Source organism: Canis aureus, chromosome 19, assembly GCF_053574225.1.
Source record: "Canis aureus isolate CA01 chromosome 19, VMU_Caureus_v.1.0, whole genome shotgun sequence".
NCBI classification, from domain to species: domain Eukaryota; kingdom Metazoa; phylum Chordata; class Mammalia; order Carnivora; family Canidae; genus Canis; species Canis aureus.
The window spans coordinates 57,259,515-57,281,380 of NC_135629.1; the positions used below are offsets into that span (position 1 = coordinate 57,259,515).

Below are 21,866 nucleotides of genomic sequence, written 5' to 3' on the forward strand. Positions count from 1 at the left end.
GAAGCTGGAGAGACGGGGGAACAGATTGCCCCCCTGGAGCCTCCACAGGGAACTCGGCCCTGCTGATGCCTTGATTTCAGACTCCTGGCCCCCGGAGCTGTGAGAGGGTAAACCTCTGTTGCTTTAAGCGCCCCCTCCTGTGGGTGGTGCTTTGTTACGGCGGAGGGGGGGCCCCTCCCGCGGGGTGACAACCAGCCCCCGTCACTCCTGCCCCAGGAAAGCCCTGCTCCTCAAGCATCTCAAACCCCCTGCTTCCCCCTCCACTGTCCCCGCCCCAGCCACCGCAGCTCCCTGCTGCCCCTCGGCCCTGCCACCCTGCGCAGGGGCGTCTGCGAGCACCCACTGTGACCTGAACGGCCATCCTGAGTCTGCAAGTGGCACCGAAAGTGTCCCCGCGTCTCAGCTCCGTGCTGCCCTCAGCACCAGAAGTCCTCTCGCCGGGCTGGTTGCTCACTCGTTATCTGTACTGGGCTCCCCCCAGCCACAGATCGGGGGCTTAGTGTCTGCGGAATGAACCAGTGGGTGCTGAGGACTCGGCCCGGGGTCTGCCCTGGAGGGGCCCCAACCTAGGGGGAGACCTCCACCTTCGTCTTCCCTCCCAGCCGCGGATGGAGCCCAGAGCCCTGCTTCGGCCCCCAGCACAGAGGGAGCTGGGCCTCAGGTCGGGAACGGAGGCTGGCTTCGGCTCTGAGTCTCCATCAGGAAGGTGGGAGCAGGGGGGAACTAGTTGGGGCTCGGCTGGGGCACGGCTGGGGTCAGCAGGTCCGCGAAGTGGCGGGTTTCCCTGGACAGAACCCTCGGAGCGTCCAGCCCAAATCTGACCACAGACACGCGCACGTCCGCCGCTCGGGGTCTAGGGTCAAATCCCCATCCTGCTGTTTGCTGGCGGCTCGACTGTGGACGAATCCAGTACAAACTGGTTTGTTGGTCTAGATGCCCAACGGCCCCCGGGCTCCTCTCACCAGGCTGTGGGATAATTGCCAGGCAGCAGGAGAGAACTAATACAGCCCACTGAGCTCCACTGCTCCCCCCACCCCTCCCCGGGCGCTAACCTGTATGGATGCACCTGCCCTCCAGTTCCGGGCCGGTTGGTTTGGGGAGGTGCGAGCACAAGGGCCGAGGGAGGGACAACTGTGAATTCTCTTCTCAGATGTCACCTCCTCCGTGAAGCCTTCCTTGACCACCTTCTCTACAGTCTCCTCCCTCCACTCCGCGCTGTTGTGCTCCTCCAGTGCTGAAGATCGGGGAGGCTCAGTCACTGGCTCAGGGACACACGGCAAGGGCTGCTTGGAGCTCAGCGAGGAGCCCGCCGGTGTGGCCGCCCCGTCCCTCCACCACGCTCGTCTCCACTTCGCTCCCCCAAACAGGGCCCTTTATCCTTCACCCTGAGGTTGAGGCCAGCCCCGGGAGCATCTCTGAGCCTCGTTCAGAATCAAGTCTGCCCATGCCATGATCTCACGTCCCCGCCAGGTGCGCCCCCCATTGCCCAGCCAGCCGTGCTGCACCCGTGTTCCCAGCATCTGTGGCTGCAGATGCCACCCAAGCAGCCCCCGGATGCCTCCGATGCTGAACAGTCCCTCCCTGAGAATCCCAGAGGGAACAGTGAACACCCCCAGGGCTCGTGGGGCACCACGGATCTCACTTCTCACTACGGTTCCTCTCATTTCCATCAAGAGGCGCTGCCTGGGGCCTGGGCTCAGCTGGGTCAGGGGACAGGGACCTCCTCACAAGGGAGAGCCAGCAGGGCTGGGGCCTGGGCCAGCCTCCCCTGGGGATGGAAAAGCTGTCCAGGCAGCCCCTGCATCAAGGGCTACAGCTCTATTTGCTGTGGGATAGAGACCAGGGATAAGTAAATCCCTTTCCATTATATAGGGAGAAACAGGCAGAGCCTGAGCTCCTCCTGGTGGCCCTAAAGGCTCCCTATGGCCTGCCCTGTCTCCTCCTTGCCCTCCCCTCTCCTCCTCTCGCTCTTGCTTGCTCTGCTCCAGACACAGAGGCCTCCTTGCTGGTCCTGCAACACACCAAGCCTGGTCCTGCCCCAGGGCCTTTGCATGGGCTGTTCCATTTGTCTGCTAGTGCTTCCTCATCCTTCAGGCCTCACTGCAACGACACTTACACACCGGGCCAGGTGCCCTTGGGCAGTATGCAAGCTGCATAACCCCAAACAACCACTCTGTTGTGAAGTATGGACCATGACATGCAGTAGGCACTCAATAAATGCTCTCTCCGGTGATCATTTCCATCTGTCTGCACCTTATACCTCTTTCTGAGTCCAGAGGCATGTGGGCTTCACAGCAGATCCCAGGAAGGGCCTCAGCCTTCCCTGGCTGAGAGCAGCCCCTTTCCCCCTCCCCCCCTTCCCCCACCCCAGGCAGCACTCAGGACTCACCCCGGGCAAGGTCTTCTGTTCGTGCAGGGCAGTCTGAGCTTTGATGGCGGAGTCCCTGGCACAATAGGTGAGAAAGGCACAGCCTGGAAAGGAAGGAAATGGGCGTTGTTAAGAGAAAGCGATGTGTAGACCCCTGTTCACAGTGGCATCGATCCCAATGGCCAGAAGGTGGAAGCAACCCAAGTGTCCATCAGTGGATGGACAGATAAACACAGTGCGGCCCATCCACACGCTGGAATGTTGTTCGGCCCCAGGAAGGAAGGGATCCCGACACCTGCCCCCACGTGGACAGACCCCGAGGACACCGGGCTCAGGGAGGGGACCCAGACCCAGAAGGACACCTCCTGCAGGACCCCACTCCCAGGAGGTCCCCAGAGGAGGCCCATCCACAGAGACAGAGAGGAGGTGGTGAGAGCCAGGGGTGGGGCGGGGGGTGGTCCCTGTGGAGAGATGGAAGGTTCTGAAGACGGTGGTGGGGGTGGGTGCACAGCGGAGTGAGCATGCTTCGTGCCCTGAGCTGTGCACTTAGAGACCGTTAAGGCGGTGAATTTAATGTTACGTGTTATTTCATCACAATAATAAAATAAAATAATAAAAAAATTAAAAATAGAAAAGGAAAAATTGGTTAAGACGGTAGATTTTATGTTCTGTTAAAATACAAGTTGAAGGTAAGCAGAGGAGACTGGAGCCAACTTTTTTTGAGGATGTGGGGGGACAACAGCCATGGTTCAGCCGCCCCCCACCCAAACGGCGAGATAGGGGAGGGGGAGAGGAGACCCAGCTGTTAATTAAATCCGTGGCTGCCGCTAGATAAAGAGATATGGGGAAGGCTGGGTGAGGTGCGGTGGGGGAGGGGTCGGCTGCCTCAGGGACGAGGGTGGGGGGCGCACCAGCGGCCTCAAAGATGCAGAAGACGAGTCAGTGGCTTTGGACAGGGCAACACCCCTCTCTGGGCGTCGGTTTGCCCCATCAGAGAGGGTGGTCCAGTGGGGAAGGACGGGCCGGGGGTGGGGTTGGAGCTAGAGGGGGTGTGGTGCAGTGGCCAAGGGCAGAGCCAATCAGGAGAGGAGGGGCCGGCCAGCCCCCGAAGTGGTGCAGAGCCAGGGTGCCATGGACAAGGACAGGGAGGGTGTCTTGGGGTGGGGCTGGGGGGGAGGCGGTGGGAAGCAGGAGAACTGCAGAGACAAGAGACATTGAGAGAGACAGAGGAGCAAGGACAGAGAAGCCCCCAGAGAAAGACCGAGGAGATCAAAGGTACTTGAAAGATGTTTGCCTGAGGCGGGGTGTGGAGGGCAGGCAGGTGCCAGGTCCCCTTGGATGGACCCAGGGGACTGGGCCTTAGCCCTGGGCCTTGCCTCACTTTCACTGCGTGTGCAACGAGCCCATCATTGGCTGCTCGGATGCTGCTGGACCCTGTGTCCACCACCCCCACCTCCCTCCCTACAATCTCTCTGCCTCTCCCTCCTCTGAGGACCCCCTGTGCAGAGGCCCTGGGAACAGCTTCCTGGTGCTCATTTTTGCTCCAGGCAGGAGCTAATTAAAGCCATGTCCTTCCTTCTGGGACGTGCTCACCACGCCGCCTCTCCCACCGGCTGGGCCGACTGATGGGGAGGGGTCTGCCTCAGGCCCCCCAGAGGCTCCCCCGGAGCCCTGGGGGAGGAGGCCAGCAGGCAGAGCTGAGGATGGGTTTCTAGCATTTAAAAAAAAAATTGTTGTGAGAATGTGAAATGGTGCAGCCCCTGTGGAAAACAGTTTGGCGGCTCCTCAAAAAAGTTAAACATAGAATTACCATACGATCCAGCAATTCCACTTCTGGGTCTATACCCAAAAGAATTGAAAACAGGGACTCAAACAGATATTTCAGATTTACACATATTCACAGCGGTATCGTTCACAACGGCCAGAAGGTGGAACAGTCCAAGTGTCCATCCGCAGATGCATGGATAAGCAGAATGCGGCCCATTCATACACTGGAGTATTGATCTGCCTTAAGAAGTGGATAATTCTGACCCATGTGACCACGTGGACGGACCCCGAGGACACCGGGCTCAGGGAGGGGACCCAGACCCAGAAGGACACCTCCCGCAGGACCCCACTCCCAGGAGGTCCCCAGAGGAGGCCCGTCCACAGAGACAGAGGAGGTGGTGGGAGCCAGGGGTGGGGCAGGGGGGCGGGGGTCAGTGGTTCCTGGGGACGGAGTCTCTGTGTGGGGAGATGGAAGGTTCTGGAGGCGGTGGTGGGGGTGGGTGCAGGGCAGGGTGAGTGTGCTTGATGCCACTGAGATATGCAGTTAAAAACAGAATGGAGGGGACGCCTGGGTGGCTCAGTCAGTTGAATGTCCGAGTCAAGTCTTGTGTTGGGCTCAGGTCACAGTCTCAGGGTCGTGAGACGGAGCCCCTAGAGGGCTCCGCGCTCGGCAGGTGGTCTGCCTGAGATTCTCTCTCCCTCTGCCCTTCCCTCCCTCTCTAAAAATAAATAAATGTTTTGGGGGAAAAATGGTTATGATGGTGATTTTAATGTTATGTGTATTTTACCACAATAAAAAAATTGTCATCGGGCTATATTAAAAACATACTCTCCTCTCAAAAAAAGGTGCAGAACATATAAGTGTACAATGTAACAAGTAATTATAAAATCCTGTTAACTGTTTCCCCAGCTCAAGGAATAGGACTGAGCAGCCACCAGAAGCCCCCGTGCCTCCCACCCCATGAAAATCCCCTCCGCCCCCCAGAGGTGTCTGCTACTCTGGCTCCAGTGATAACCACGTGGTTCCTTTCTCATTAGGGGTTCCCTCCCCGTGTGTGTGTCACTCGTCAACGTGGCTGCGTCCTTCCTGCCTCCGGACTTACAGAAAGGGGATGGGAGCATACGCACACTTTGTGTCTGGCTTCTGCTACCCAAGAGCAGGTGGTGGTGTGTATCGGGGGCTAATTTCCTCGGGTAGCTGTGTCGTGTTTTATCCCGCGAATATGCCGCAGGCGGGCTCTCCGTTCTCTTGTGGGTGGGCATCCGGGGCGCCCACTGTTAGGCGCGATCGTGAATAGGGCTGCTGCGGAGCGCTTCTGACATAGGTGCTTTGAGGCACAAAGGCAGATCCAGGAGTGGGATTGCTGGTTATGAGGTAGGCTTATGGTCATCAGCTTTGACTGGTTCTTCCAGAGACCGTTTTCCCAAAGTGGGTTGCACCAAAGAATTCTCCGACCAACGGGTCTGACAGTATCAATGCTTCATTTGCCGGCCTTTTAAATGTCAGTCGTTGTGGGGGGCGGGGGAGGGGGTGCATCACTCTATTTCATGGAGATGGTCACATACCTTTTTATGGTTATTAATAAGATGGGGCACCTTGCTGCTTTGTAGGAGTTCTATATGTGCTGTGCAAATAAAGAATATCTCGTGTTCCTTTATGGCTACATCGGATGCACGCGTCTTTCCCCGATCCGTGGCCGGTCCTTCTACTCTTTTTTTTTCAGGGTTCCTATTTTCTGAACTTAATCCCTCAAAATCCCTCAAGGTTTTCAGGGAAAGGGGAGGCGTGGAGACAGCTAGCCTAGGGCCTGAGAGAAATTAGGTGGAGCCAGCAAGAAATTGGACCCCAGGGGAGATGTACAATCCAGGCAAAACCCTTCCTCCTTGGGCCCCTTCTTGCCCACGAGGTCTCATTTGCAGAACACGGGAGTGCGCTGGTCCCCGAGGCCGGGGTAGGACACCCCCCTCACCACCACCCCCCTGACCCCCAGCGACCTTCGAGACCATCAGCCTCTGGGCCCCGATGGTTTGCAGCCCCAGGGACAGGCCCCAACTGCGTGCCACTGTCCCCGGTGCTGAAACGCTTGCCTGTTCTCTCTTCCTGACCTTTTCATTTTCTCTTTTCTAGTTGGGGGGAGAACGTGTGATGTTTACCCTTTTCTGGGTCAATACAGCCTTGACTTTTCAGCTCCTGTTGGGGCTGAACTGGATCCCCGCTCCCCAAAATTCATATGCGGCTGTCCTAACCCCTCAGGACCCCACAGTGGGATCCTATCTGGAAAATGAGCCATTGCAGATGCGAGGAGTTCAGGGGAGGCTGTGCCGGAGGGGGGTTGGCCCCCATGCCGTAGGGACTAGTGTCCTTACAATAGGAGGAAATGTGGGCACACAGACACACGATTGTGAGGGCAGGAGTCCGGGTGATGCATCGACAAGCCAAGGAACAGGAGGCGCTTCCAGCAAACCGCCCCCCGAAGCTGGTGGAGACCTGAACCAGGTTCTCCCTCAGTCTCGGAAGGAACCAACTCAACCCACATCTAGATCTCAGACTTCCGGCTCCCGGGACTGTGAGCAAACGCGCTTCTGTTTTTGAAGCCCCCACCCACCCCAGTTCGTGGTGCGCTGTTTCAGCAGCCCCAGCAAATGAACACAGTCCCAATCAGCACGGAGTTTTAGGATCTTAACAGAGTTTGGTGGCTTCTAACACTAATGCTCTTGTACTCAGCAGTGACTCACTTGATCCTTCTAACCACCGCACAAAGTAGCTGCTGGTGTTGTCCTCATTTCACAGATGGGGGACCAGGGCACAGAGTGGGGAAGCGACTTGCCCAAGGTCACACAGGTGGTAAGTGGAACATCCAGGCTCCAATGGACCGTATGCTAACCACTGGGGTAACACGGCCTGGAGCTTGCATCTTTTTAAAAAAAAATTCCCCGGGGCCTAGGGGGGCAGGATCACAGGCCCCTGACTCACCCCTCCCCAAAAGGAACTTTAAAATAGTGCCAGCTATCGAATGCTGGATCAAATGCCCCCATTTTAATCGTTCGAGGTCTGTCTGTTGCCTCGCAGACCCAGAGAGACCTTTTGAGGGAGGTCACAACCCATACGAAGCCTACACACCTGAACCTCTCACCTCAGTTTCAGTCCCGGCCACCCGCACCCCACACATCAGCCTCGTCAATGACAAGGGGGCCGGGTCTGGTGTCCAGCAGCACCCTCCCATGCCGGCCAAGCCCCGGCGTTCTTCCCAGAGTGCTCAGCGCCTGACCATCCCTTCACCCCCACACCCAATTCTCAAAACCTGGACCAGGTGGGGTGGGGTGGTGTCAATGCTCACAGATCTCTCTCTAGGCCCAAGGACAGAGCAGGGACCAAAAATGGGGAAAATCACTGGGGAACAAGAGTATACGTGTATGAAAGTTTCCTAATAACTAGATCTGTATCATCACAGTTCCCCTGGGAGGGAGGGAGCTCCCCAACTCTGGAGGTAAGCAGCAGTGACTCCCCAGAGAGGAACGTCTTTGCCAGAGAATCCTGACAGTCCCTCCTCATGCCGAGATCCTCTGCTCCCTGGTCTGAGATCTGAGCCTTTGGGATTTCATGACTTAACGTAATGATGATAATAATGGTGTCCACTGAGCACCAGGCATCTGATAGCGGCACGTCACCCATATCAACCCTTGGAATCCTCAGACTGGCCCAAGAGAATTGCATGATCGTATTTATTATTATTTTAAAGATTTTTTTTTTTTTAATTTTGGAGAGAGAGAGAGAGAGAGCACGGGGGAGGGGCAGAGAGAGAGGGAGGATCCCAAGCAGATTCTCCCCCTCGCCCCTCCTCCTCCCTGCGGGGAGCCTGTAGGGTGGGCGTCCTGCACAGTCAGCGGCGGCAGGAAGGCTTGCCTGAGGTGCAAGCAGATAAGGGTAGAGCTGGCTCTGACCCCAGGGGGACCCGACGTCATGGGCTCCGCTGCCATCTGCGGTGCTTAGAGGCTTCGCTCTCCGGGGTGTGGGGTGGCGGGGGCTCCCAATTCCGCCATCGTCCCAGACGCTCACCCAAAACCTTTAATATTTTAAGACAAAGGTGGCCACAAGAGCATCTGTGAAAAGATCACTGTGTGCCACCTACCATCTAGTGGAGACACCAGTTGTTTGGTTCCGCAGGTAAATGGGATCAGCAGGGAGTTACGGAACGATAGGGGCCCCCAACTCGGGCTCTGGGGCAGCCCCACCGGGCCCAGCCTGCAGTGGGGGGAGGAATAGCGCCCAACATGAAGGAGAAGGCCGAGGTGCTCAGTGGCCCAGGTCACCCACGGCAGGCGACAGGGCCAGGACCAAGCCCATCTCTGCCTGGCCCATTGCCCAGGGCTGCCCCCAGCCCACAGGGACCCTCCTGCATCCAGCCCGGGAGCCGCTGTGTCTGAGGACTGGAGGACAAAGGAGGCTGTGGTCCCTCCGTAGCAACCGCTCTCTGCTCACCCTGGGCTCCGGGGACAAGGCCTTGGCTAAGGGACCACGCGAAGGCTCCCAGGCTGGGAAACAGCAGAATCGGACCCCCCCGCCCCCCGTATGTGGTCAGCCTGGGGCGGAGGGAAGGACAAAGGGCCAGGAAGCCCGGAGGACGAGGGTGGCTTCGTCCCGGACGCACGTCCTGCAGCAGTACCCTTGGCGCTGGGAGCTGGCCACGTCCCTGGCTGCACCCACCCCCCCACATCCCGCACCCACCACCCCGGAGCTCCCCACGCCGTGGTCCGCCTTTATCTGCGTCCCCACCCTTCCTCCTCTGCCCGCGGCCCAGCCCAGCCCAGCCGAGGGCATCGGGCACCCCAGCTGCCCCCGCGAGCCTGCAGGGCCCTGTAGCCGCCTCTCAGGGGTTACTCTCCCACTGGACTGGGGGCTCCCTGAGGGTGGGAGCCGGGAACGCCACCCAACGAGGTGTCCCCAGGGCCCGGCGCTGGGCCCAGCACGCTGTGTGCTCAGCAAGAATCGGGCGGCGGCTCACAGCCTCCCTGCTGGTCCAGGCCCACCCACACCCTCCCACACCTGCGGCCCCTCCACCCTGGTCTCCCCGATGCCACCACCGCTGCCGCCCTCACCCCCACAATCTGCACTCCCCGGGGGCTACCAGAGGGCCCCTGGGAGCACCCCCTCTGCCCACAGCCCTCCAGAGCTGCCCACTTCCCTGGGGTACACTCCTGAGTCCTTGCCGCGGCCCCTAAGGGCCCCTGCACAACCTGTCCCCCCTCCCCTCCCCTCCTCCTTCTCTCCCCCTTAGCCCACTCTGCCCCGGCCCCCCCGCACATGCCCCCCGCACACACGTGGCCCCTCAGCTCCTCCGACACTCCAGGCCACCCTGCCCCAGGACCTTTGCCTGGGCTGTTCCTGAATGCTTTGCCAGGTCTCTGCACAGTCCACTCCCTTCCTTCAGGTCTTGGCTCAAATGTCACCTCCTCAGTGAAGCCTCCCCTGAGCACCCTGTTTCAGGCTACAGCCTCCAATCGCCCCCTCGCCCCGCTCTATTTTTCCAGTGCCCTCATCCCGACCCGCATGACGCATACAGGTTTCCCTCACTCTCCATAAGTGGAGCGTTCCTGCGAAAACTTCCATCAGCCTAAACGGCACAAAGTAAAGAGGCAATCACCGCTAATTTACATGGGGAAATTCTGAAAATTCCCAGACTCAAAAAAAAAAAAACAAAAACCCAAACCAACCCCCCAAAAACACCCCTTCTTAGGCTTTTCTGATACCTGAGGACACATCTCGCTAACAGGTGCACGGAGGGAATGGGGCACAGCACAGGTGCTCACAGGCACAGTTTGAGCCCGGGCGGCCGATGCTCAGGTGCCGAGCGTGCTCCCGGGGAGCCCACCGCGGAATGCGGGTTCTGCTTTCTGCTTTTATTCCCAAAAAGCAAAAATCCCCTTCAGATTTCTTTCTGTTACCAAAAGGTGAAGTCGCGTGATACCAACTTCCCAAAAGCTGGAGGCACCCGCATCGTGTTTACCTGTGTTCCCCACGCCCACTGACATGTCCCTTCCACCAGGACAGAGGTTTATACATGTTTGATGATTTTGGGGGGCGGGATCGAAGCAGCGCCGGGCACGCAGTAGGCGCTCCGTGGACTGAAGGCTTGTGTTTTCAGGCTGACCTGCTCGTATCAAGGCAACCTCTTTGAGGGCAGCCACGGCGGATTCATGTTTACCCCTTCCCTTTCCGACCACGCGTGGCACAGGGTTACCAAGATTTCCTGAGCACCTATTATGCGCCAGCTGTACCGTGGAAACAGACGCAGGAAGGACACCCTTGCTCATCTCTGATCACTGACACCTCCGGCTCCCTCCACCAGCAAGGACCTGATCACGACTGCTCTTGTGAAGCCCCATCACAAAGCCCTTTGACCCCACACCGGCCTCACCCCAGGTGCCCCACATTATTAGTCTTTAACCTCAGCTCTGGGATCCAGTGTGCCCCTTTCTGTTGTGTGATCTTGGGTCACGTAAGATCTGGATGGGTCCAGGTCCTCCCCTCTCTGAGCCTCCACTAGGGGTTACAGAAGACACTCCCTTGTGCTGTGGGGCCACCCTCCACCAACCACCTGCCCCCGGCCAGCCTCTCTGCTCCCCTCCGTCCTCTCAGCCCCAGGCTCTCCCCACTTGGCTGACAAGAGCTGACAGGCTCTCTCCCGAATTCATCACCCCGCCCCTCGCTTACAAACTCACCGGCCCCTGTCCAAGGGGGCCGGGCTTCACGCCCAGGACTCATGCTCCTGGCCCCTCAGTCCAGTGCGCCGTCTCTGAGGCAACCTCCTACCCCCTGGTCAGTCTCTTTAGTTTCCACTGCTGACCCCTCCTCTGCCCCAAACTTAGCATCCGGGCTTCTCAGGGCTCATCTGGATACCCCCCCCCCAACCTCCTGCCCACAGCCATCCTGCCTCACCCCACAGACTATCACCACTCTACACCACTGATCCCTCCATCCAGATACACACCCCCTGTCCATCCATCCATTATCCCTTCATTAACCCATTCTTCCACTCATCCACCCATCTGTCCATCTGTCCACCCACCCATCCATCCATCCACCTGTCCACCCATATATTTACCCACCCACCTGTCCATCTGTTATCCCTTTGTTAACCCATTCTTCCCCTCATCCACCCATCTATGCATCTGCCCATCCATCCATCCACCTGTCCATTCACCTAGCCACCCATCCACCTGTCCATCTATCCGTTATCCCTTCATTTACCCATTCTTCCACTCATCCGCCCATCTGTCCATCCATCTGTCCATCCCCTACCTGCTGTGTTCCAGGCACCATTCTGGGACCTGGGGGCACAGCAGTGAACACCAAAGGCAAAAATCTCCATCCGTGGGGGCACCTGGGTGGCTCAGTTGGTTGGGCGTCTGCCTTGAGCTCAGGTCATGATCCTGTAGTCCCAGGATCGAGCCCCATATCTGGGCTCCCTGCTCAGCAGGGCATCTGCTTCTCCCTCTCCCTTTGATCCTCCCCAGCTCATGCTCTCTCTCTCTCTCTCTCTCAAATAAATAAATCTCAAATAAATAAAATCTTTAAAAAAAGTTTCCATCCTAATGGGGTTTCCAGCCTATGCGGGAGGAGGAGAGGAAAGCAAAACATAAAAAGCAGGATCTATGGTATGTCAGAAGTCTTTGTTTTCACAGGGAAAAAAGGAAAGCAGGGAAGAAGGGTTTAGAGTGCTGGAGGGTGGCTGTGATTATAAATCATGTCTGCAGGGAGGTGGCATTGAGAGGGTGAAGGTTGAAAGGCACGAGGAAGGAGGATGCAAGAATCTGGAGGAAGAGGAGGCTTCACCCAATAGGTGACATCGGAGCCGAGACCTGGAGGAAGTGAGAGAGTGAAGCCCGCGGAGATTTGGGAGAACAACATCCCAGATAGCAGGGACAGCTGTGCAAAGGCCCTGGGGCGGGACTGGCCTGGTGTGTTGGACAAAGAGCCAGGAGACCCATGTGGCTGGAGCGGAGTGGGTGAGGAGAGAGGGAGGAGGGCAGGGCATCGAGGGGGGCAGGGCGTGCAGGGCCTGGGGGCGCTGCCGAGAGGACTGTGGTCGCTCTCTGGAACGGGGCCATGTCTGGCACCGGGAGGGGCTGAGCAGCATCCCTGGCCCCCATCCGCTGGATGCCAGGAGCACCACCACCTGCGACAACCACAGACGTCCCGAGCATCACCTGGCGTCCCCTGGGGGCAGAAGTACCTCAGGTGAGAACCACTTTGCTAGATCCTTCCTCTTGCTTACCTTCCCCACCAAGCTCTGATGATCTGAGCTCTTAAATCCGTCTCCCCAGCACCCTCAGGTCAAAGCAAAGATTGCCCAGCTTTGCAGCCCCTCCCAGCCTCACCACTGCCGCCTCCTGGGCTCTTCCCTCCACATTCCCTCCACTGCCCTTTACTCGGATCCACTTGTAAGTCCCCTGGACACACGACCTTCCTGCCGCACACGCCTGCCTCTGAAGTTCCAGCCCGTCCCCCAGATCCCAGTTCTCTCCCCCCAATCCTGCTAAAATATACACAATGTAAAATTCACCATCATAACCCCTTGTAGGAGCACAGCTCGGGGCACGAAGCATCTCACCCCGCCGCGCACCCACCCCCACCACCTTCTCCAGAACCTTCCATCTCCCCACACAGAGACCCCGTCCCCAGGAAGCACTGACCTCTGCCCCCCCCAACCCCTGGCTCCCACCACCTCCTGTCTCTGTGGACGGGCCTCCTCTGGGGACCTCCTGGGAGTGGGGTCCTGCGGGAGGCGTCCTTCTGGGCCTGGGTCCCCTCCCCGAGCCTGGTGTCCTCGGGGTCCGTCCGCGCGGGGGCAGGTGTCGGGCCCCTTCCTCCCCGGGGCTGGGTCAGATTCCAGAGCGTGGACGGACCGCCTCCTGTTTATTCACTCGTCCTGCGGTGGACACTTGGGTTGTTTCCACTTTGGGCCGTTGTGAATTGTGCTGCCGTGAACATCCGTGTGCAAACAGCTCTTGGAGACTTTGAACACTTCTGGGTCTGTACAAACTGCTGGATCACATAGTGACTGTGTGTGTTTGCGGAACCCCCAGACTGTCTTCCACGGGGGCCGCCCCATCTCGCATCCCCCCAGCCACGCACGGCGGTGAGGGCTCCGATTTCTCCACATCCTCGCAGACACTTGTGGTCTGTTTTGTCCCACTGCACGTGGGGGGCCACATGCCCCCGACCCCAGGACACCCTCCTTGCCCTCCCCCTGCCACCCATCGCAGCCCCTTAGGATCAGCACAGACACCCTGGTCTTGTTCTCTCAAAGCTGGCACACAGTAGGGACTCAAGAGACAGTTGGCAGTCGGGGTAGGGAGGTGGACGAAGAGCCTGCAGCCCCAACCATCTGCGTGTCCGTGGGGACCTGAGCCTCCATCTCCCCTCGTGGTGAGGTTGCGCCTCCGCGGGGGTGCCTCACCTGCTCCCCCCCCCAGCAGAGGGCCGGGGGGCAAGGCCCTCTCTCCTAGCCTTCACACATTTTCCCTGACCGCGCCGCCAGGCCAGCTGCCCCTCACCGGGGCTGGGTGTAACTGTGGAGGCAGAAAGCCCCATCTGCTCTCCAGGACTCTCTGTGCCTTAGTTTCCCCACCTAGGAAACGGGAGACCCAGAGTCCACGTTCTCCAGATTCTGAGCTCCCTAAGGGATCCTGTTCTTTCCCTGCCCACAGCCTTCAAGGGCTCCCACCTCACTCAGGGTAAAACCCACAGTCCCACAGTCCTCTCCAAGACACATGAGACCTGGCACAACCAGCCGCGCCCCCTCCTCCCTCCCTCCTCCCCTCCCTCTCTCTGCTCCAGCCACACCGGCCTCCTCCGACAGGTCACACTCATTCTGACCTCAGGGCCTTTGCACATGCTGTTTCCAGGCCTGGGATGCCTCTCCCTTGGCTTCAGAACCACAGCTTCCTCATCTGTCATTAACGTCATCTTCTCAGAGAGGCCGTCTTCGGCCGCCCGAGGTGAGCTGTCACCCTCCAGCACACATCCGACTTTATCTTCTTCGTAGCACTCCAGTTCAATCTAAATCTTGCTCATTTGTTTCCCGTTTATTATCAGCCCCTCCTCTCCCTGGGATTGCTTTGTGTCCCCAGAGCCCAGCTCAGTGCCCGGCACATAACAGAGACTCGATAAACAATTGCTGACTATCTGGCTGCCGGGCCATGTATTGAGGCCACCTGCGAGATGAGGGGCATCACTCAGAGTTGTTACATCGGCCACATGACGTCAGTGAACTCTAATGTCTACAACTACTCCGGAAGACAGCTACCAATAGCCCTTCTCTTTTACAAACGAGGGAGCTAAGGCTCAGAAGAGACGAAGTGGCTTGTCTAAGATCACACAGAAGCAAAAAAGCTGAGCCAGGAACAGCAACCAGGCATGTCAGACTGCAAACCTGATGGGTCATTCCCACCCACCATGTGAGGAGGGAGGCGGTTAATGCTGGGGAGGTACCCATCTTCCACCCATGCATCCACCCACACATCCATCCACCCACCCACCCACCCACCCATCCACCCACCCATCTATCCATCCATCCATCTATCCATTCATCCATCCATCCATCCACCCATCCATCTACCATCTACCCTTCCATCTATCCACACATCTAACCATCCACTCACTCATCTATGCTTCCATCTTTCCATCTATCCATCCATCATTCATCCATCCATCCATCCTTCCATCTGTCCATCTCCTCATCAGTTCCCCCTTCCAACCATGGCATCCACCCATCCATCCACCCACCCACCCACCCACCCCTCCATCCATCCAACCACCCACTCATCTATCCTTCCATTTTTCCATCCATCTATCCATCATCTGTCTACCCATCCATCCTTCCATCTGTTCACCTACTCATCTACTCACCCATTCCTCCATCCAACCATCCATCCATCCATCCATTCACCCATCATCTGTCTACCCATGCATCTGTCCACCTCCCCATCTACTTCTCCTCTCCCCATCCAACCATGCATCCATGCATCCATGCATCCATCTATCCACCCACACACCCCTCCAACAGTCCTTTCTACCAGTCCACTCATCCACAAATTGTCATCCATCCATCCATCCATCCATCCATCCTTGCATCAATCTACTCACTCACCCATCCATCATATTGTAGCCAGCCCATCCTCCCACATCCAACCACTCCTCACCCCCCATCCTCTCACTCCCTCCCTGCCCTCGTCCATCCACATGCTCCACTTCCAAATGGCAAAGAAGACACAGTGCTTGTCCTCATAGAGCTTATGTACAGCAATGATCCCCATGACCCCAGGCCAACAGGACCATTGTTGGGTCAGTGTCTTCCAAACATAAGCAGCCCCTTTAGTCCAAGGACAGTCAGCCCGCCTTGATGGCTTTGACCCTGAATCTCCATCTCCACGATCACACTTGTGTCTCTGCCTCCTCCACTCTTCTTCCAAAGTGAGTCAAGGCTCAGTCTGGGAGGTGGGATGCCTAGCTAACTTGCTATGTGACTTGGGGCTGAGTGCTACCCCTCTCTGAGCCCCAACTCCTCATGTGATACATGTGGGGGAAGGGAACTGGTTCTCTGAGGACACATGTCTGCCTCTTTGCATTCCTCTTTGCCCACAGTGTGGGCTTGCCCCAAGGGGAAGTTTCCTTTTTCTCCAGCCAGGTGCGTAGGCAGTAGGCGTATCCTGAATGAGGCTGGGAGGCCAGAAAGAGGCTGGCAATGGCAGGGAAAACAGACACAAAGCTCCCTTTCCACATAAGTCTGAATTCCTCCGCTGCTCTAAATTCATGGCTCCTCGGCGGCCTCAGGCTGGGATCCCAGGCCCTGCAGGCCCGCGCTGACTCGGCCTCAAGTCCCTGTCTCACCTCATTCGTCCTGTACTCCAGGTGTGCCCTTCACACCTCCCAGCCTTTGTGAGGCCACCTGCCTCCGCCCACATGCGTGAGGACAGGGACACTGCCTCGCAGACTCTACGCTGTGTTTCACGCCCATCACGGGGCCTGGGACATGGTAAGTGCTTCTGTGAATAGACAAACGAAATGCTTCCTCCATCAGGCAAGCTCTTCGTCCTCTTTCAAAGCTCCTGTTCCAAAGCCCCTCTTCAGTGCAGCCGGATCCCCTGTCCTGTTCCCTCAACCCTGGATCCCTCCCTCTGACCCGGGCCCGACCACTGGCCTAGGTGCTATGGCTGGCTCTGTCTTGCCATCGGAGAGCCTTCATACTTCTCTCACCCTGTACGAGACGAGGCCCCAGAGGCTTTCAGGAAGTGTTGGCTGAATGAATGAATGAATGAATGAATGGCTGAGGGAGTATGGTTCCCCCTCAGATTCCTAATGGCCAGGTTCTCATCAGCCAATGTCTGGGATGAATGAGAGAGACACGGGCCAGACACAGCTCCTGGGCCCACCCCCGAGGCCAGAGCCCCTCAGAAGAGCCCTGCCAGGTAAGTCCCACATCAGAAGGGGACGCTGGGGCTCCCAAGACCCTTTGCTCTTTTCCCGCCAGGGCAAAACCTCCACCACCTCCCACCGCAGAAGTTTCCAGAGTTAGCACTGCTCTGGCCTTTGCACATGCTGTTCCCTGTGCCAGGAACACCTGTCCCCGTCGACAGATCCTTCTCACCCTGCAGGCCTCGGCTCGGTCACACATCATGAGCCCAGCCCTGTGCCAGAATGGTCCTCATCCTATTTCTGGGATAGAAAGCCCCCCTGGTCTCCCGATCCCATAGGGGACCACACGGTCTGCCAGTAAGATGCGGAGAAACCAGACTCATCTCAAGGCCAAGCTTGGAACTGCTCTTTCACACTGACTGACCACCTCCTCCAGGAAGCCCTCCTGGTCTCCACATCTGCAGGGGCAGGGGCTCCTCTGGGCTGACCCCGGAGGCCCGTGTTTTCTACCGTCACGGCCCTCACATCAATGCCTTTTGCCTCCTGGTTCCTCGCTGTGTCCTCCCACCAGGCTGGGATTTGAAGGCAGGTCAGGTCTTGGAGGTGATTTTTATCTGTGTTGCCCAACATCGTGTCCTTGGTCTAGAACGGGGCCCGGTGCACAGCAAGGGCTCAGTAAATGTTGGTTATGCGGGTTATACGGGTAGATGGATTCAGGTCTTGTTCACGCCATCGTGAATCCCGCACTGACGGCCGCCCACGCGGATGCCCACATCCCCACAGACACTGTACACAGTAGGCGCTCAGTCAATGCTCTCTGCGTGACGGAAGACGGCAGTGATGCCACCGTCACAGGCCGCAAGGTGGGTCTCCCCAAAGCCTGTTAAATCAGGGAACAATGGGCGGCTGGGGAAACCGAGGCACGGGGAGGGGGTGCATGCCTAGTGCGGCGTCAGGCCCCAGCACCCCCACGCGCCGCTCTCAGCCCGCCGACTCCTCCCTGGGCGCCCCCGCCAGGCAGTCCTCCGTCCCCGGGCTGGCGCGACGCTCCCTCCCGAATCTCACGCCTCAGAGCTCAGCGTGCTCCAGCCTCCCCTCCTGCCGCCGAGCCGAGCAGCTGGTGCTCCCATGGAAACCACAGGCCTCCACCCGGCCCCCCCACCTGCGGCGGCCCCCCTCACAACCTCCGCTTTAAGACAAATATTGTCATTAACATGCAAATGCATATACGATTACCATAAATGGGGGGCCTGGCGGCGGTGGCGGCCGAGCCCTCTTGGGCAGGGTGGGCACTGGTGGTGGGGCCCCCTCGGGAGACAGGGCCAGCGTGGCCACGCCGGGCACCTCCCTGGGCCCCCTCTGAGGGCGCTGTGCCCTGGCTGGGGCCCCGGGCCAGTGGGAGCCCCCCAGCTCCCGGCCTGAGCTCCTGAGCTCCGGATGCGGCGCAGGTCTGAGCGGAGACGCGGCCTCGCGGCCTCCCTGCTCCCCCCTGCTCTCCCGCCTGTGGGTGGGGGGTCCTCCCTCTGCCCCTGTGTCTCTGTCTCTGTGCGTCTCTTTCTCTGCTCTTGCCCAGGGGGTCCCTGTCTGTCTCTCAGGTCCCTAAATGTTTCTCGGTCTCTCTGTCTCCCTCCCTTTCTCTCTTAAAAACAAAACAAGCCAGCGCCCAAGGGCCTGCCCTCTTTCTGAGGACCCGGCTCCCCCTTGCCAGCCACGGCCACGTTCCCAGAGCCCCGGGTGGGCGCGGGCGTGGCTGGCCCTCCTGCCTGTCACTCGGTCTCAGCAGGGGACCCCACTGCACAGGCTCTGAGGCCTTGTGGCAAGGCACAGGCTCTTGAGGCCTTGGGGCGCCCTCGCGTCACAGCCCCTTCCCTCCCCGACACCATCTTTGGGGGGCCAGCCTCGTGGCTTGGGGAAGCTGTCACCCCTCCGTCACACAGACAGACTCGTGTATTCCCTGGGCTGGAGGGAGGCAGGTGAGTGACAGTGGGGGGCCCAGCTCTTGGGAGCCAGTCTTGGCCCCTCCAGGTCTCAGTTTCCCTTCCACGTGGAAGGCACTGACGCTCGCAGCCTGCTTCAGTGGCCATCCCTTCAGGGCCCTGGACGGACCCCACGTATGACAGTTAACGATCATCAGGACAAGGTGATGCTGGGTGGCCCTTCCTGCACTGGGTGCCAGCAGCATGGTGACCCACTTCACCCCTTCTGGCCCTTCCAGCTCCCCATGGGATCCCAGAGCATTCAGGAGCCCAGAAGGCTCCGGGGGGTGGGGTGGGGGGTTCTCTCCCCTCCTCCCCAGCCGGGACCACACCCCCACCCCGCTGCTTCCAGCCAGCACCACCAGCAGGCATCCTGTACCCTGTGGGCTCCCCAGGAACTAAACCAGCTAAATGTTGGCGGGAGGAGCCTGAACACCCCCTGGACTTCCCATTCATCATTGCACCTCCCTTTGGCTGAGACTCAGAGAGGGGCAGCCGCCGGCCACGGGTCCCACGGGCGAGCCTCCCTCCTGGCTGCTGGGCCTCCCCCCTCCAGCAGCTCCCTCCCACAGGTGAGGCCCAGCAGGCCCAGCACAGGGGGATCAGGAGAGAGATCCATTCCTGACCCTTGGGTGGTGTCAGAGAGCAGATATGAGGGCAAGCCCTCCCCCTTGGCCCAGGCTCTGCACCCAAGGTCTCTGGGAAGTGGAGGGTGACAGGCTGGTGTCACGGACACCCTGCTTCCTGTTTCTCACCCTCCTGGGAAAGCCTCTGGGGTGCTCCTAATCCCAACAATCTCCAACCAGAAAAACAGGGACCTCACATTCAAGGGGCCCTGCTCTCTTGACAGTGGGAGAAACTGAGGTTCCAGCCCAGGGGAGAACTCAGCCAATGTCCCTCCCTTCCTCCTTGCAGGGGTGGGGGGAGGTGGGGATGAGAGAGGGGGAGGGGTGCTCCAAGGGAGATTAAAAAAAAAAAAAAAACACGAGAGAAAGGGGAATGATCACCCAGTGTGTCCATCCACTGCACACCATCAGCTTCCCTGATCCAGAGCTCAGCCTTTCAATTCAACGTTTGGGGGCCATGTGGACACCCCCTCCAACCTCCATCAGAATCTTTCTAGAAATGGGCCCTCCAGGCATACGAGGAGTAGGGGCTTGTGGAGACAGCCCTCCACGCAGCCGAGGGCCCCTCAGTGGGACTCATGGGCGAATGGAAACCCCTGCCCTCCTAGTTCACATAGAGGAATTAGATTTTCCAAGCCCGATTTTTTTTTTTTTTTTTTTTTTTTGGTAATGGTTGGATTTGAAAAAGAGGTGGGGGATGGGAGGGGTTTCTTTTCTCCCCCTCAGATACCGGCTGGAGGGTCTAGCTACGGTAACAGGCCCTGGCTCCATCCCACCAGGCTCTCCCTATGGCCTGCCACGGTCCATCCTCCATCCGTCCATCCATTCATTCATTTACTCATTCATTCATTCAACAAACATGCATTCATGCTTCCCATGCCTGCAACAGAGAGGAAGACGGGGGCAAACAGGGTCTGAAATAGGTCACGGGCCCTGGTCCATCCTCCAGGCACCTCCAGGGTCTTGCCAGGGGTGTCCAGCACAAAGCCTTCCCTGTCCCCACCCTCAGTTGCCAACACTTGACAGGAGAACCATCAAAGCCACCGTAATTCAGACACTGGGCCCATGATCGGAGCCCAGGGCCGGGGCCACGTCCCTAGGCACCTCCTCCCAGCATCCCATCAGAGAGGGAATCAGGTGGGAGGGAGGTGGGCAGGCCTCCCCACCCCTCCTGCCTCCCCCACTGGGCTCCCAGGTCGCCCACGCCTCCCTGTCCACCCTGGGATCTGCGCTCTGCCAGATGGACGGTCCAGGCTCATCGTCTTTGGCCTCAGACCTCAACACATTGCTAACAGGCTAGGCCAGTTTTAACTTGAGCCAAAGGTGGAGGCAGGGAGGGGGAGGGCAGGGAAATGGAGGGGGGGATGCTGATCCAAACAGAGAGGATGGGCAGGGGGGAGGGCGAACGATAGTATGTTAGCTACGGAGGCTGGGGAGGCTGGTGCCCACCCGCAGCCCACCTCAGCTCCCTGACACCCCCACCCCGCTTTCTTTGTAGTTACCGATTAGCCCGGGGTCCTGGGCATCCGTGCCCCCTGCGGCTGGCTGGACCTGCCCCGCTGGCCTGGCTTTGTGAAAATGACCAAAGCAATGGAGTCCAGAGGTGCAAACTTCCCCGACGGGGCCTGGGGAGGCCGAATGAATGGGGGTGGGGGGTGGGGAGGGGGGGCAATGTTCAGGCAGCAACCCCAGCAAAGGGGCAGGGAAGAGTGGGTGAGGGAGGAAGTGGTGGGGGTCCAGGGGGAAAGGGAGGGAGAGGCAGAGAGAGAGAGAAGGATGCTGGGGGGGGAGAGGATGGGAGGTAGAGGGAGACGGGAGAGGAGAGAAAAGGAAAGAGAGAGGGAGAGGGAGAGAGAGGATGCCGGAAGGTGGGGAGGGAGGGAGAGGGGGCGGAGGAGGGGAGGGGGCCAGCTCGAATCTGTCAGCTGCACCCCCAGAGGGGGGAGGAGGGGTGGGTGGAAAGGGGGGGATGATGCTGTGGCAGAGGCGAGCAGAGGGAGGAGGTGAGGAGAGGAGGGCTGGGGGAGAGAAGATGCCGGAAGGTGGGGTGGGGAGGCCGACGGAGGGGAGGGGAGGGAGGGAGGGAGGGAGGGGGCCGGGGCGCCCACCTTTGTGCATGCCCGTGTAGGGGTCTTTGAGCACCGTGAGCTCGTAGATGCGGCCGAACTGCTCGAAGAGCGGCTTGAGGTCCTTCTCGTCCAGGTTGCGCGGGATCTGGCCCACGAAGAGCTTGATGGCGTCCAGGTCCTTCATGCCGTCGGGCTGCCCCCCGGGGGGCTCGGGCCCGCTGCTGCCCACGGGCGAGGGCCGCGGCTGCAGGAGCTGCTGCTGCTGCCGGCGCGCCTCGCTCTCCGTCAGGCGGGCCATGGCGGGCGCAGGCGGGCGGCGGGCGCGGGACCGAGCCGGCGGCGGCGGCGGGCGGCGGGCGGACTCGCAGCTGGAGCGACGGACGCCGCCTCCCGCCTCCCTCCCGCCCCGTCCCCGCGCCCTCCTCCCGCCTCCCTCCTCCGCGCGCCCGCTCGCTCCAGCATCAGGACCACAAAAGGGCGGCTCCGCAGCGGCCCCTGGCGGCCGGCGCGCGCCTCGCAGCCTCTGCGCCCCCCGCGCCCGGGCGGGGAAACCGAGTCCGCGGGGCCGGGCCGCGCCCCGCATCCCCGCATCCCCGCATCCCCGCATCCCCGCCGCCAGGGCAGGTGCTAAAGCGGCGCGGG

The 21,866-nt window shown here is 59.4% G+C and overlaps 1 protein-coding gene across 9 annotated transcripts in view; it reads right to left on the reverse strand.

Moving 5' to 3' along the window:
- Positions 1-21,552, reverse strand: part of CELF5 (CUGBP Elav-like family member 5) — a 48,376-nt gene extending 26,824 nt beyond the window's left edge. For 8 of the 9 annotated variants that reach the window (XM_077860528.1, XM_077860526.1, XM_077860527.1 and 5 more), the window contains exons 1-2: positions 21,264-21,552; positions 2,390-2,472 (exon numbers count right to left, since the gene is read on the reverse strand). In XM_077860528.1, coding sequence (XP_077716654.1) covers positions 2,390-2,472; positions 21,264-21,522 — 342 coding nt within the window. In that variant the 5' untranslated portion in view covers positions 21,523-21,552. Of the gene's footprint in view, positions 1-2,389; positions 2,473-20,657; positions 20,808-21,263 lie in introns of those variants that run through there. The other variant, XM_077860533.1, reaches the window with a different exon arrangement.
- Positions 21,553-21,866: the final 314 nt, after the last annotated feature.